The sequence below is a fragment of the Urocitellus parryii genome, chromosome 6 (genome assembly GCF_045843805.1).
Source record: "Urocitellus parryii isolate mUroPar1 chromosome 6, mUroPar1.hap1, whole genome shotgun sequence".
Taxonomy (NCBI): Eukaryota; Metazoa; Chordata; class Mammalia; order Rodentia; family Sciuridae; genus Urocitellus; species Urocitellus parryii.
In genome coordinates this window covers 156,900,547-156,915,091 of record NC_135536.1, presented here as the reverse complement: position 1 = coordinate 156,915,091, position 14,545 = coordinate 156,900,547, and the positions used below count along the sequence as shown (strand labels likewise).

Here is a 14,545-nt window from a genome sequence, read left to right as displayed (position 1 = left end):
AGGAGAGTTGCTGGGTCAAAGGTGAAGGGTTGTCTTTATCACAAAATCTAATTGATTAGCACATTAAGCAGCTTGGCTATGTACTGCATCTTTGCAGGCCAGTGGGGTTGGGAAAGGTAATATTTACATAAACCAATCATTAAGAGAATTAGTTTTCTGGATCAAATTGAGAACTATCAACTGTTCATCTCTCTAAGGTTTAACTCAAAGTCTGTCCATATAGAAGAAATGATTTGGAAAATTGTGTAAAATGACTCTTTTTAATATCTTTGGATGTAGGACAGGGACCAGCAAGGAGGGTCCTCAGCCCCTCCTTAAGTTTCCTTCCTTTTTTGTGATCAAGAAAATGTTTGCAAACTTGGTCTGGAAGGCAGATGGAACTGGGTGTTATTGCCTCTCAGGCTTTGTTACAGATGCCTTTTTTGGTCCAAGAAAATCCCTTGGACCAAAACTTGGCCAGTCTTCTCAAACAAGCTTCTCAGTCGGGCTTTCTGGAGTGGCCTTGCTCAGATTGCGAGATGATCTAAGTTTCTTTCCGCGGTCTAGTCTGTGGTTTATTTGAACCCATTGGGTAGAAATCCAGAGAAGAAACGGGCCCAGGTTCCACTGGGTTAGACATCAGAAGCATGTCCCCCAGCTGGACAGTAAGAAGCTGGGGAGGCTCTGTGGCCAGCAGTCTGCATGCAGCTTCCACAGGCCTGCTAGGATCCCTCCAGCTGGGTGAGTCAGGCTTCAGCCTCACAAAACAAACTAGTAACTGAGATGATGTTCAATGTGCTTAATGTACTTTATGTCATAGACTTTTCTGTTCTCTTCAGCAACTAGTGGAGTGTTTTGAACACTCTTTAGAAAACAGTAAGCAGGAAGACAACTTGGTGAGAATATAGAGCTTATTCTTGAAGAAAGCAGTGACAGGACTTTGTCACTTACAGAGCTCTTCTGAGTCTGGGGAGGGAGGCTGTTGCCATCCCCAAATCCTACGTGCCAAGTTGAATCATGGATGGGGAAAAGGTCTGAGGAGGATCACACCTGTGTTAATGATTCAGGGACCCGTCTGATCATATTTTGTCTACGTTGGCATCTGAACCGCCATGGTGTGCCAGGTATCAGACAAAAGCTTTCTCAATGCTTTCCACCTGGAAGAAACTGCTGTCTTGGCTATCTAGGAATGCATTCTCATTTGTAAACTATTATTTCTTCTTTTTCTTTTTTTAATCAGCTGTCAAAGCTTGAAAAACAGCAGCAGAGGAAAGAAAAGACCAGAGCCAAGGGCCCTTCTGAATCAAGCAAAGAGCGAAATGCCCCCCGAAAAGAAGACCGCAGCGCCAGCAGCGGGGCAGAGGGTGATGTGTCCTCTGAGCGGGAGCCATAGCCCCTGGAGGCAGAGAACTTAGGTAGGTGTTTATCTGCCTGCATAGCTTTGCCCTCACAAATTTGGGGCAGCAGTAATGAATAGAGGATGAAATGGCTGCTGAGGACATGTGTCCATAGCCTCCTTGAACATGCCTCCATCCTGGAAGACAGGTGCTGGCAAGTAAAGTCGTGTTGTATTCATTGAGAGGCTGGAGGGCAGGACACCCACAGGCCCCAGTGGACAGGAATGTGCGCCTCCTTCCTCCGTTGCCAGTGTTGGCCACAATTGCTGCTACCTTGAGTGTGTGGAGAGCACCTGCAGGTATCTGATCCAGACAGCAGCTGTGTGCATGCTCCCGCCATCCTACCACCACTACCAGTCTTGCTTCTAGTGCAGAGGAGCAAATGGCCTGTGGAGGCCACTGTTCTTAGCAGCAGTCTGCTCTCATGGTTTCCTTGTTTTTGTTCTGACATCAATCACTTTGTCCTGCATAGGACTGGCAATTTACTGTTCCTGCAACCACCCTTTATTCTTCAACATATCCATGCCCAGATCTGTATTGTAATTCACAGTATCATTAAGCCATCTCCCTGCCTGAAGATCACAGGCCTCTGAAATGTGATCCAGAAATCTGATGGCCTTCTGCTTCAGTTCCTTCCCTTAGCAAATGTATTAGCAGAGCTTCTTATTTGCCAGACACTATACCAAGCACTAGAGATATAGATATGAGGGACCCAGGGGCTATCCAAATGGAGTTCACAAATTAAGGGAGAAGAATAGAAATCATTACACCACAGCATTGTGCCTTGTGGTGGCGATGTGACTGTGGTATGAGGTGGAGAGGGCTCTGGAACCAGACCTTGAAGGACACGTAGAATTAGAGAGATGAAGGACAAAGATCAGGGAAGAGTTGCCTAAGCCAAGAGAAGAGAAAAATATATTAGTTTTCTGTCACTAAAACAAAATTTTTGAGGTAATCAATTTGTAAAGAGAAAATGTTTACATTTTTGAAGGTTTCAGTTCATGACAGATTATCAACATTACTTTTGGACCTGTGGCAAGGTTGGAGAATGTAGTGGAGCAGAACCACTTGTTTCACTGCAGGAAGAGAAGGGGAAGAGGCTGGGGTCCCATAATTCCCTTCAAGAGCTTGTCCTCAGTAACCTAAAGATCTCTCACTAGGCCCTATCTCTTAAAAGTTCTACTGTCTCCCAACAGAGCACTCTAAGGACCAAGCTTTAATACATGGGCCTTGGGGATATTCTGTACAGCATCCTCTCAAGCTTCCCTGGCCACAGGGGAGCATGTGGGAGAGACATGATCCACCTACACCTGTCTCTTGAATGAAGGATACAGAGACCAACATTCTTTAGGCCAAGTTATAAGAGTGAGTACCTAACCTGGTTCAGAAGCAGAAGCCAGACTGGACCTTCCCCTTCAATTTTCACTCCTTGGGCTGAGGGCTGCTGCCCATCCTTCCTGCTTTCCCACTCTCTTGACCCCACTCAGGCATGGCACTGTGTCTTCTTTCTTGGGTTTTGTTGAAACTGTAAATAACCCTTTTCCCAGTGAATTGGAACCTCAGCAACACATTTAAAACAAATTGAATTTTCAAATGCCCATGATGAACTCAATATGTGTAAATTGGATAAAAATATAAGCACTCATCTCCAAACCCAGTTTATCAAACTATATATACACATGCACACACAAACTTTGTGTATACACATGCATGTACTCAAAGTGTGCCTTGGAGCTTTGTATTTTCAAAACAATTTGAAAAATTCTAATGCTGCCTAGCTGATTCCTTTCTGGATTATATTATTAACATGCTAATATATTTGATAAATGTAATATCTTGGTTTTTGCTTTAGCTATATCTGATCAATACATTGAAAATCCTTGTTTTATCTATTTGGGGTTTTGAGTTCTATTACTTTTTAAATCTGTGCGAAACAGACTAATTTGAAAGCTCCCATTTGCTTTAAGTTTCATTAGCTTTGGACTCAGAATAATTCTTGATCATTAATATCCTGTGGCCACTGGACAACCTTGGGGTAATTTTGCTATTTATGTGAGAGGGAAAATAATCTGAGGGCTATGTGGGCAGAGGAAGGTACAGTAGGTGTATGTGTCCCAGAACATCAAGAAAGACATGTTCACAGAAAGAAAAACATAGGTGAGAGTTGGCTTTGCTTTTTAACATCTGCTGGGATCCCCATCTTGGAAGGGGAAAATTCTCATGAATTTGTACTTCTTCTCTAAAGTCAGTGAAACTTTAAAAAAACTTGTTATTTATTTTCTTCCCTGAGTGGTGCAGATTGGGGCACATAGAACCTAGGATAAATGGGACTGTTGTCAAGCACTCAGAAAGAACTGGTCAGAGAGGGAGCTCAGCAGCAGAGGAAGCAAACCCAAAGGAAAGTACTTGGAAAAGAGTAGGTGATGACTTGTTCCTTCCCCTTCCTTGTAGGTCAAGTTTCCTGCAGCCGTTCCATCATTATAGAATGAGGGTAGGCGGGGGGATGAGGAGGGATGATATAGGGGAAGCCCCTTCCAGAAGAAAGAAAGTAAAAAATAGTCCTTAAGTTGTGGGGAGGTCAGTGGGAAGGAGCAGAGGGGCAGATGGAACAGAAACCAGAGACCACACTCACGTGTTTGAGTAGAAGAGGCAACCAGACATGGTTAGGCATCCAGAGGCCTGTGATAATGCTTCATAGCACTGGTCATTTCATGCAGTGCAGAAGGCACACAGAGGGGTTCCCCTGCCCTGTGAGGGGTGCAGAGGAGATATACATTGGACGTGTTGGGATGGCCACAGGTCCTGGGTAGAATGAGGAAGGGAGCTTGCCCAGAGGTAGAGGAGTAGCTTTACCAGAAGGCTAGAGGCTTATGGCCTCAGCTCTTCATAGCACTAATAGACACTCTGGGTCTCAGCCCTGACCTCCACCTGGCCTCCTGGATGGAACTTGCAGGGGTTGTAGTGCTAGTGAGAGTGGAAGTCACCAGAGAGGCCTCCTGGGCAATTGAAAAACAACCTTGAATGGCCTTTCTCCCTTGGTGATGGCACCAGGTCCAGGCACTGATCCATACCAGTCACCTGACCACAGTGGCCTCTGAGGACCCAGAGCACTGTTGACACCAAGGCAAGAGGAAACTTCTATGTGCTCAGGATTTCCCTGACTGCTACTCAGAGGATAGTGAGCAAGGTTTGCTCAGCCCATGAAATCACAGATCACATTTTTGCACTAACTTATATGATATTGTCTAGAGTTTGGAGTAAGCCCACAAGGGAAGCCATTCATTTATTGACAATTTAACTTGGTCATCCACTTGTAGTTATTCAAATCAGAAGCAACAGTGACAGTCTGGTGACTAGTGCCCAGGTCTGGGCGTGGATGGATGCAGGGTGTGGAGCAGTCCTTCTGAGACTGTGCAACGGCTCCTTCGGGAGTCGGCCAAGGACCAGGGAGGAGCTGGGATGTTCCCACCTCTTAGAATTTAGCTGCTTTCCTGTGCTTGAAGACCTTAAAGGGGGCTGGTTTTGAACCTTAAAGATTTCCTGGGTTTGAAAACATTAAATGAGAGCTGGTTTTCCACTCATGTATTTGTAGTTTTTATTGTTCATGTTTTTTTGTTGCCCCTTTTGATGAAATTTATCACATCAATGTATCAGAAAATCACCCCACAATATTCAGATACCCATGAAAGCTGAAGTAAGTAATGACAGATAGGAGGTGGCCTTGGCATTTGTTTTGCTTCACAGAATATAGGAGCCCCTCTCCTGAAGGGAGCAGCAGTTTTCATTTGCTTTTCTTTAAAAACAGAAAGAGCCCTTGGGAGCCTCACAGGCCCTAATGGGGGCAGCTTTGAGTTTGCAAGGCATGAGAGGCAAAGAAAAGGCAAAAGAAAATGTGATGAGAAACTACACGATCTTGGGCATATTTTTTCTTTGAAAATGAATTCAAAACCTTCATGGTTCAAAGGACATTACCAGGATGTCAACATTTCTCTATCACATTCCAGACGTTCCTTCTTATTTTATCAAATGGACATAAAACTGCTAAAATTAACTTCTGGTTTTTATTCTCATTTCTTCTGGCTCCTCACCTTGCTGGGAGGATTTGAGGTTCTCTGTGAGGCTGCAACTCAATTATTTCCCCCTTTCTGACCAGTACTAATGCACTAGTGAAAACTCACTTAAAAAAATGTGGCTTTTGCTTTTGATTGCAGGTTCAAGTGTCACCTCATTTGAGCATTTATTTATTTATTTATTGTACATCTGAGTATTTATTTAGCTGCTGTAATTAGGGTGTGAGACCAGCACCCCACATTTCTGTCCTCAAATGTCAACACACTCAAAACCAAACAGGGGATGTGTTTTGGAAGCTGCCATCTGTTTGCTTTTTCAACTTGACCTTTGTCTGAATTATAAGATGTGTCCTGGCTGAGCACATTTCTTCCTAATGAGCTAGAGTACTTGAGTGTGTGTGTTTGCGTGCTCTGTTAAAAGGGCACTTGATCACTTCTCACTGTTTTCCCCTGTGTATGGTAGGATCTCTTTCATTCCACAACCTTCTCTTCACTTCCCTGTGTCAACATTCATAACTCTTCCCCAAGCTCAGGTGCTGATATTTCATGGTGTAAAACTAGCTGAGCCTCCAAAGTGATGGTTTTATTTTTTAAACTTAAAACAGTTTTTTTTTGTTTTTTTTTAGTGGTTGTCCTCAACTTCACAATATACATTTTTAACTAATCTAAGTCCACCTTCAAATAAGACTGTACCACGTTACCTGTAGAATAGGAACTTTATGACACTGCCATTCTCCTAGTTTCTCCCTCCTACCCTTGTGACATTATTGTCACTAATTTCACTTTCCACACTCTCTAATCACTCAGTACATTGTTACTATTACTATTATAAATGGTTATTTTAAAGATAAAGTAAGATTAATAAAAAGAAAAGATTTAATTTGCTTTCATTACAAGAATCCAAGTTTCTGATCTATATCATGTTCCTTCTGCCTATTTAAAAATATTTCTTTTCATATTTCTTGAAGCACATATTTGAGGAAATCTTTGTTTTTTTCTTCACTTTTGAAGGATAATTTTGCTGGTATCCAATGCTATACTTTTTTTTACAATATTTAAATATTTTGTTCCACTTTTCTTTTTTTTATTTTATTTAATTTTAAATGTATTATTATTTTTATTTGACCATGATAATTATTCATATCTGTGGATACAGTGTGTCATTTTCAACACATGTATAGAATATGTAATGATCAGATCAGATTCTTTCATCAGTGCTTTGTAATTTTCTTTATAGAGATCATTCACTTCCTTGGTTAAATTTATTCCTAGATATTTTGTTTATTTATTTGTAGCTATTTTGAATGGGATTGCTTTCTTTTTCTCTTCTTCCTCCTGCATGTGTGTGTGTGTGTGTGTGTGTGTGTGTGTTTGGTACGGGGGATTGAACCCTGGGGCTCTCTACCACTGAGCCCCCACCCCAGCCCTTTTTATTTTATTTTGAGATGGGATCTCACTAAGTTGCTGAGGCTGATCTTGAACTTGTAATCCTGCCTCAATTCCCAAATTGCTGGGAGTACAGGCTTGCTCCACTATACCCGGCTAGATTGCTTTCTTGGACCATTCTCTTCTTGTTTACACAGTTTCTTATGGCAAAATTACAAAGCTACAGAGCAGCTTTCATCTTTGTTCCTCTGTAGGTAATGTGGATTTTCCCCACCCTATCCCTCTGCCCCTGGCTTATTTTACAAATTTCTCTTTGATTTTCTGCAGTTTAAATATGATATGTCTGGTTGTGGTTCTTGTGGTTCTGAGCTCCCTGGTTTTGTGACTTGGTGTCTCTTATTAACTTTGGAAAGTTCTTGGCTGTCATTATTTCAAATACTTCTTTGTTAATTGTTCCACTTGTGTATACTAATTATGTATATGTTACACCTTTTACAATTGCCTTACAATTATTATTCCCTTCCTCTCTCCCTCCCTCCCCACTCTTTCTTTCCTCTTTGAGTTTTGGTTTGGGACTTTTGTATTGATCTATCTTTAAGCCCACTGATTCTTCCTTCAGCTGTATCTATCTGGTTTATTGATGAGCCTATTAAGGACATTCTTTATTACTATTAGAATGTTTTTGATTTCTATTATTTTCTTTTGATTCTTTCTTAAAGTTTCTGTTTCTCTGCTTACATTACCCATCTGTTCTTACATACTGTTTACTTTCTCCATCAGAACCCTTAACTATTAATCATAATCATTTTAAATTCCCTGTCTGAAAATTCCAACATTGGTGTCATATCTTCGTTTCATTCTGATGATACCTTTGGGTTTGCTGAGCTTCTTGAATCTATTAATGTATGTTATTTGGAAATTTTAAATAATACTTCTGTTATCTTCTTACCTGGAGGAAGTTCCTCTTTCAAAATCTTGAATATCATGTTGTCTTTTTGTTATATATGAGAATGATCTGTTTCCTTATTGACACAGAGTATGCAATTGTGACACTTTACTAGCAGTGGGGTTAGATTTTCTTCTTGGCCAGGTTTCCACCTCAGTTACCTTAGTTATTTGAAAAAAAGTTGGCAAAGACTTAGACACTCAAAGATTGAATGTTTTTTTCTCATTTGTGGAAGCTAGAGTAAAATAAAGGAAAGGAGGAAGGAAAAATAAGATATCATAAATATAAAGGGAAGATCAGTAGTGTAGAAGGAGAACGAGAGGGAGAGAGGAAGGATGGGAAGGAGGCAATGCAGAATGAATTCTTAAAAAATCATGTTATGTGTATATAAAAATATACCACAGGGAATTTTACCTTTATGTATAAATAAAAAAGAGCCAATTAAATATAAATAAATGGATGAGCACAAGGAAGTCTAGAGAGTAAATGAAGGAGAACTGGAAATAGGAGGGAGAATGGGAGGGAAAAGGGGGGCATTGTGAACTGAAATAGAATTCCATACATTTATGATTTTGTTGGAATGAACCCAACTACTATGTCAAGCTCTAATAAAAAAAAGAAAATAAATTGGCAACTAGCTGGCCATGATTAGAGAATTTATTACTGAGTTACAGAGCTAAGCTTACAGGTAACTTAGAGTGTACTAATACTGTAGCCACTAACTTCATGTATTTAAAAGTAAGTTAACTAAGGTTTAAAATATATAAAATTTGTAGTAGACACATTTCATTGCCAAGTAGCCACACATGGCTAGTGGCTGCCATATTGGAAAGCACTGATGCAGAACAATTTTATCATCACAGAAAGTTCAACTGGACCTAGAGGGATCAAGTTATGCTGTTGAGTCCATCATTGAACCTCTTTAAGTTCTGTTAGGTGTATGTGGTTAACTGTGTACAAATCTACATGAGAAATAAATGGAGGAAGATGTCAAGCCAAAAAATAAAACCCAACTGCTGTCAGAGTTTGTTCCTTCCACTTTCATAAACATTTTTTTTCCTGTGCTTGTTTTATTGCATCACATCAAGCTTTCCATTAATTAGGAAATCAAATCACTCATCCTGTGTTCTCATCGGTCAAGTCAGGATCATGAGAACTCAAGCAAAGGAAGTGTCTTTTGACAGTTCATTGGAGGGCCTCACTGGAATCTCTAACAATGTTAGCAGGTCAGAGTAAATCCTTTATTAATAGCATTGTCTTCTCAGCAACTAATGTTTTTTCATAGGACATTCTTACTCTTCTAGGTAAATGATGAGATTTCCCAGTAGTGATCTGAAATAAATAATAAAAACAGTTTTTTTGGTAGTGATTTGCAGAGCAAGTCTGTGGTGTTGTGTGTGTCCTAAGTCTAGCACTTGCACCTTGTGATTGTTTGAATGGCCTGATGCCAGAAGCAGGTCAGCTGTAAGTCAACATGTTTGAGAGTTTCAGTGTTTAAATAGGCTGTTGAGGGATTCCTTGCTTCAGGTCCTGGGCTGGACTCACTGAAGAGGTTCCCCACTGTCCTTGACATTTGAAGGCAGTAAACAAGAATCACTCCAAGCACATAGATGGAAGGAGCTTGTGGTTCCTCCACCTTCTTCCATAAGGCTGTGAAGTTGCAGTACTAAGTTGTCATGTACTTCTTTAGGTGCTCACAGCATTAGGTGCTCACAGCCTGCAGGTCAAATCTTCAAGTAGCTCAGCTGGCCCACATGCACTCCTCTCAACAGCTCTCAGAGGGAGGAGGCACATTATTGCCTCATTCAGGGTGTCTGAATTTCAAGCCTCAGGGACCCACTTTTACTAGAGAATCGTGTTCATCAGCTTGAACAGAACTTCTGCAGCGATTCTGATATGGCAAGTCTACCTCACAGATGGCTTCCTTCCACCTTTGTCATTTGTGCTTCCAATGATGTGAGCCTCATGATCTCCAGCTACTCCCAGGTGTTGGCCAGCAAACGGATTCCTAATTTCTCCAGTTAGGTTCAAGAAAATAAGAAGGAACATTTAAATAAACGAGATTGAAAATAGAATGCAACATCTGTTGACCAGTCCATGCATTTTGGTTGGCTTTCAGTTGGAACTGCATCTGCTGTTGGCCACAGGCTTTTGCATGCAGTTTGGGAGCTCATTACTCACAATACTAATGCTGATGCTATGATTAGCCCTGCTGATCAGAGTGCACAGGAGTTGTACTTAGTTGTAAGCCCTTTGAGGTAGATGTTTATAAATGCCTGAATGGTTTACCTAAAAACTTTGAAAATACTTGGGTCAAAACCTCTCAGAATCACTTCCAGTTATTTGTTTCTTTAGTAAGGAACTAAAATTCCTATCTTATAAATTTTTTGAAAGCCATTTTTATTACAAAATTAATGTTCATTCATATACAATTTCAGAAATGCAAGAATACTCAAAGAAAAATGTAAAAAGTCATCTGCCATCTTGTTATTTGAAGATAATCATGATTAACATAATACTTTTATAACATTTTTTCTAAGCAGATTTTTTCTCTTTATCTAATTTTACAAAGCTTCAGACACATGTACGTGCGTGTGCGATGGTGTACACACACGGATGTGTGTATGCAAATGTGTTGTTTTCCTTGACTAAAAACTAGAAGTAATATGTTCTAAGGAATGACATTCTATGTTCTCCACCTGCTGGTGGCCTTTCAGATATCTCTTAGGAAGGAGTACAGGACCGTACTGGGTGCATTTTGGAGTATGAGGGTAGGCCTTGGGGAAACCGTCGATCCCTTTTGTGGTTCCAGATATAACTAAAAAGCCTGGATTAGCTGTGGTTCCAGTTAGCCGTTCTTGTGTGTGCCCTGGGGCCTGGATATCAAACTGGGCACAGGAATGGAAAGCTTTTAACTCTATTGAGATATCTGCTCATGGCCTGTTGAGAATGTGCTCAGAAAGCACATTCACAGTGACATGCCTCAGTGTATCTACTGTTAATAGAATCTCTTGGTTTTACTGAAGTCCTTCCAATTAAACTTAAAATGTGAGAGAATAGAAACTACTGCTCTGTTAAGTTTTGAGATTTATTATAACTCTCAGATAGCAAATGCCTTTGTCACAGATCTTGGCAATATCAGATGATTTTTGTTGTATCCTCCAAATTATAAAGGAAAACATGAGAAACTTGGAATTTTTATATTAAAGAACCATCCTTTGAGTAGTATTAAAAATCATCCCCAAAGCAAACATTTAGTTTATTTCTTGCTCCTGTCTTTTCTTTTTTATTCCTATCCCTTTACCTCCCTCCCTATAAAGGATTTGGAGATGAAGCTTTTGTATCTATTCTTCATGGAATTTATCCCATACATCTATGTCATATAATTTATGAGCATGGACCTGTTTGTGATATATATTCTTTTAATTTTTTAAATTTCTATAAGATCTGTACTGTTCCCTCTTTGATTCCTTATATTGATAATTTGTGTTTTCTCCTTTTTTTCTTGGTAAGTCTGGCAAGAGGTTTACCAGTTTTATTGTTTTTTTCATTTATTTTGGCTTTCATTTTTCTTTTTGAAATTTCAAATTGAAATTGGTTTCTGTTTTTTATCTTCATTCTCTTCCTTCTGCTTGTTTTGGGTTTACTTCGCTTTACTCTCTCAGTTTCTTAAGATGGAAACTCAGATTTGACAGGTTTTTTTCCTTTTCTAATGTAAGTGCTGAATGCTATGAATTTCTCCCTAAGTGTTAGCCTTAGGTGTATACCATAAATTTTTATATATTGTATTTTCATTTACTTCAAAATATTTCCTCATTTGCCTTGTGAATTCTCTTTGATGCAAATACCATTAAGAAGTGTATTTACATATTTGGTTTGGTATCTTTTGAGCTCAAAAAACAGATTTGGGTTTATATATAATAACATGGCAGATTTTTTACCATGTAATGAAACATTATCATGCTAGTATCATTGGGTGAGCTTGAAAGGATATCTTCAGCTACTTTTTTAATGCTAATGTGCCTATATTATTTAGAGTTGAAGGAAAATTTTGGAATCCTCCTTAGTAATGAATCTTTTTGTTCTTTTTAGTGCATTACCATTGGGCAGATCTGGATCCTGAAAAATTCAAGATGCTAAGTACCTACACTGCTTTAAGAATTTGGGACTGAGACATGAAAAGGAAGATATACATAAGAAATCGGGAATCTAAATAACACTGCAACAAAACAAAACAAAAACAGAAAAACCCCTCCAAACCCCCAAACAACAATAACAACAAAAAAGAAAAACAACCACCCAAAAGACCCCTAGGTTTTCTGTAGTTGCTGTGATCTGAAGGCAGTGGGTGCTGCTGATGGGAGGCAGTGCGCATGCAGAGGCACACAGCCGCGCCTCCCCGACAGAAAGGCTTCACTGGTTTCCACCATGTCTTGGCTTGCTTTTGGAACAGCCTGGTCCAACATCATTGGTCATCAAGTCCACTGTGGTGTATTCTGCTTGTCCATGATGGATCTCCAGCACATCCATGCTGTCTGCATTCTTTCCAACACTAGTTCATAAGACAGGGCCCATGTTATGGTATAAGGAGAACAACCATCATTGATAATGTATTGTGTGAAATGTTTGCATCTTGTAAATTTTTTCTTTTTTCTAAAAATAAATATTAATAAAATCCTAAATCTCAACAAACCACTTTATTATCAAACAAATTCTGCTGTTTCTGCTTAATGAGGTGTCTGTAGAATTTCAGTGTGTCTGACCCCTTTCCATGTATATCCACACTTCTTTATAAAAATCCCTCTTGCCAGAGACTTTCTCTGAGTTGCCCACACAGACCTCTGATTCCAGTGTGAAAGCCTATCCAGTAATTGATGATTTAAAGACAGTTGAAAATGAGATGGCAGGTCAGTGGAGTACAGATGGGTAGGGAATCCAGCTTCAGTATGGCCATACCATTCTGACTGAGGCCAAGTGAGATTTCTGCACTGGTAGCCACCTTTGGGAGGAGACAAAGGCCTCCTGTGTAGAGTTATACAGAAATCCTTTTCTGATAGCTTCACAATTGTCCCTATATACAATCCAGCATACTCAGGGGAATCTGAAGAAAGAGCCATGTTCTGCCAAAGTAGTTTCTCAGTTAAATGTTAATCGGTTAGTGGTACATCTGTAGTGGTCATTTGGGATGTTATATAATACTAATAGTTATATATATGCTTATCATATAAATGCTTATATAAATAGCTTTTCCTCTCTTGAAATATTTCTTGCCTATAGAGATGTCCATATTTGGCATTTTAGTAATGCTGGTTCTTCTGGTCTGACCCAGTCATCTACTTCAAATGAAAACATATTAGAAAGTATTAAAACATCTCAAATGACATCTCCAATGTACATTTAAGTACCTGGAATATAGAGTTAGAAAAAGATTTGCCAGATTGCTTTGTTCTGAACCAATACAGAGATCGAGGGTAATCCTCTATAGTTTTAACCTCTAGGTTTCAAACAAGACATCCCAGTGTGTCCAGGTCATCATCCCCAGCTCTGTTGGCCATGAGGCACAAGAAGCTTTCCTATCTGAATTGCCTAAGTAGAGTCTGACAGAGTGAATTCAAACTCATTTCTAAAGTTATTCAAACCTACACTTTCCTAAGTTGTATGGCTTGGACTTGCTGAACAGATTTGCCATACATTTTTCTGCCACAACATTTTATTGCCACCAGTTAATGCTTATTCAATAGCTGTAGCCTATGCTTATGGTCAAGGGTGACAAGGATTGTGTAGTGGTAAGGGCCAATGTGCTTGATATTTGGATGGTGGTCCAATGATGGAGACCCTCATTGGCCTCAGCCCTGTTCCTGGATCTCATTTTAAAGACAGAGAGACTAATTAGGGTATAAGCAGCAGCATGTGGTTAGCAGCCGAATGGTCTAGAAACCTTAAGGAAGAAGAGCTGAAAGAGTTGAGGCTCTTTAGTTTGGGGAAAATATTTTTTAATATTTTACAGATATAGGGGAGATAACTGGTTAGGAACAGAAATAGGAGCAGTGGGTATAAGTTGCATTAACACAGATGCCAGCTTTCTGACAACAATTTCAAAGTGATGGGAACTTTTGGTGTCTGAATAGAAGTTCTGAGCCTATTTAGGTGAAAGGAGATCTTTTGTTTTAATTCAATAGATTACAAATCTTCCCTCACAGTATGCAGCGAACACGGTGAATGTCAGAAAATGTTCATTATTTTTATAGCATTGTATTGAAGGAAGTGTTTTCATCATCCTGAAGATCACTTTCAACTCACAGGATCAGAGAAGCAGTGAATGCGCTCAAGATTGGCCCAAGAAGGTCATCAAAACCAACAGGGCAAGGTTATAGAGAAACAATGAAAACTCAAGAAGAAACCCACAGAGCATCCACAGCTGCCTCAAAAACAAAAGGTTAATTTAAACCTCCACTTTAACCCTCCCTTGTTTACAATTCTTATGTGGTACTAATGGCTAAAATTAGATTTTGGGTGCAGTTCCACTTGCAGATATAAAACTCAGTCTTTACATCCCTCCTAAAATCTCTGACTCCTGATTTCTGCTTATTTATAAAGCTTGCTGTTTATTGTCCATTAAAACATCATTTGAATGAGGATGGGAGAGGAGATTCGTACCTTTTATGGCTCTTCTGAGAAGCCTTGGCAGGTCTTAGGCCCAGTACTTTAAACAGAGCACTGTGCCGACAACTCTGGGAAGCAGGATCCGTTTAATCTTGCCTTTTGTG

At 39.7% G+C, this 14,545-nt stretch overlaps 1 protein-coding gene across 1 annotated transcript in view; it reads left to right on the top strand.

Moving 5' to 3' along the window:
* The window catches only part of Dtd1 (D-aminoacyl-tRNA deacylase 1), a 203,888-nt gene extending 191,942 nt beyond the window's left edge, over positions 1 to 11,946 (top strand). The window contains exons 5-6 of the mRNA XM_026400693.2: positions 1,220 to 1,394; positions 11,871 to 11,946. Coding sequence (XP_026256478.2) covers positions 1,220 to 1,372 — 153 coding nt within the window. The 3' untranslated portion in view covers positions 1,373 to 1,394; positions 11,871 to 11,946. The remainder of the gene's footprint in view (positions 1 to 1,219; positions 1,395 to 11,870) is intronic.
* Positions 11,947 to 14,545: the final 2,599 nt, after the last annotated feature.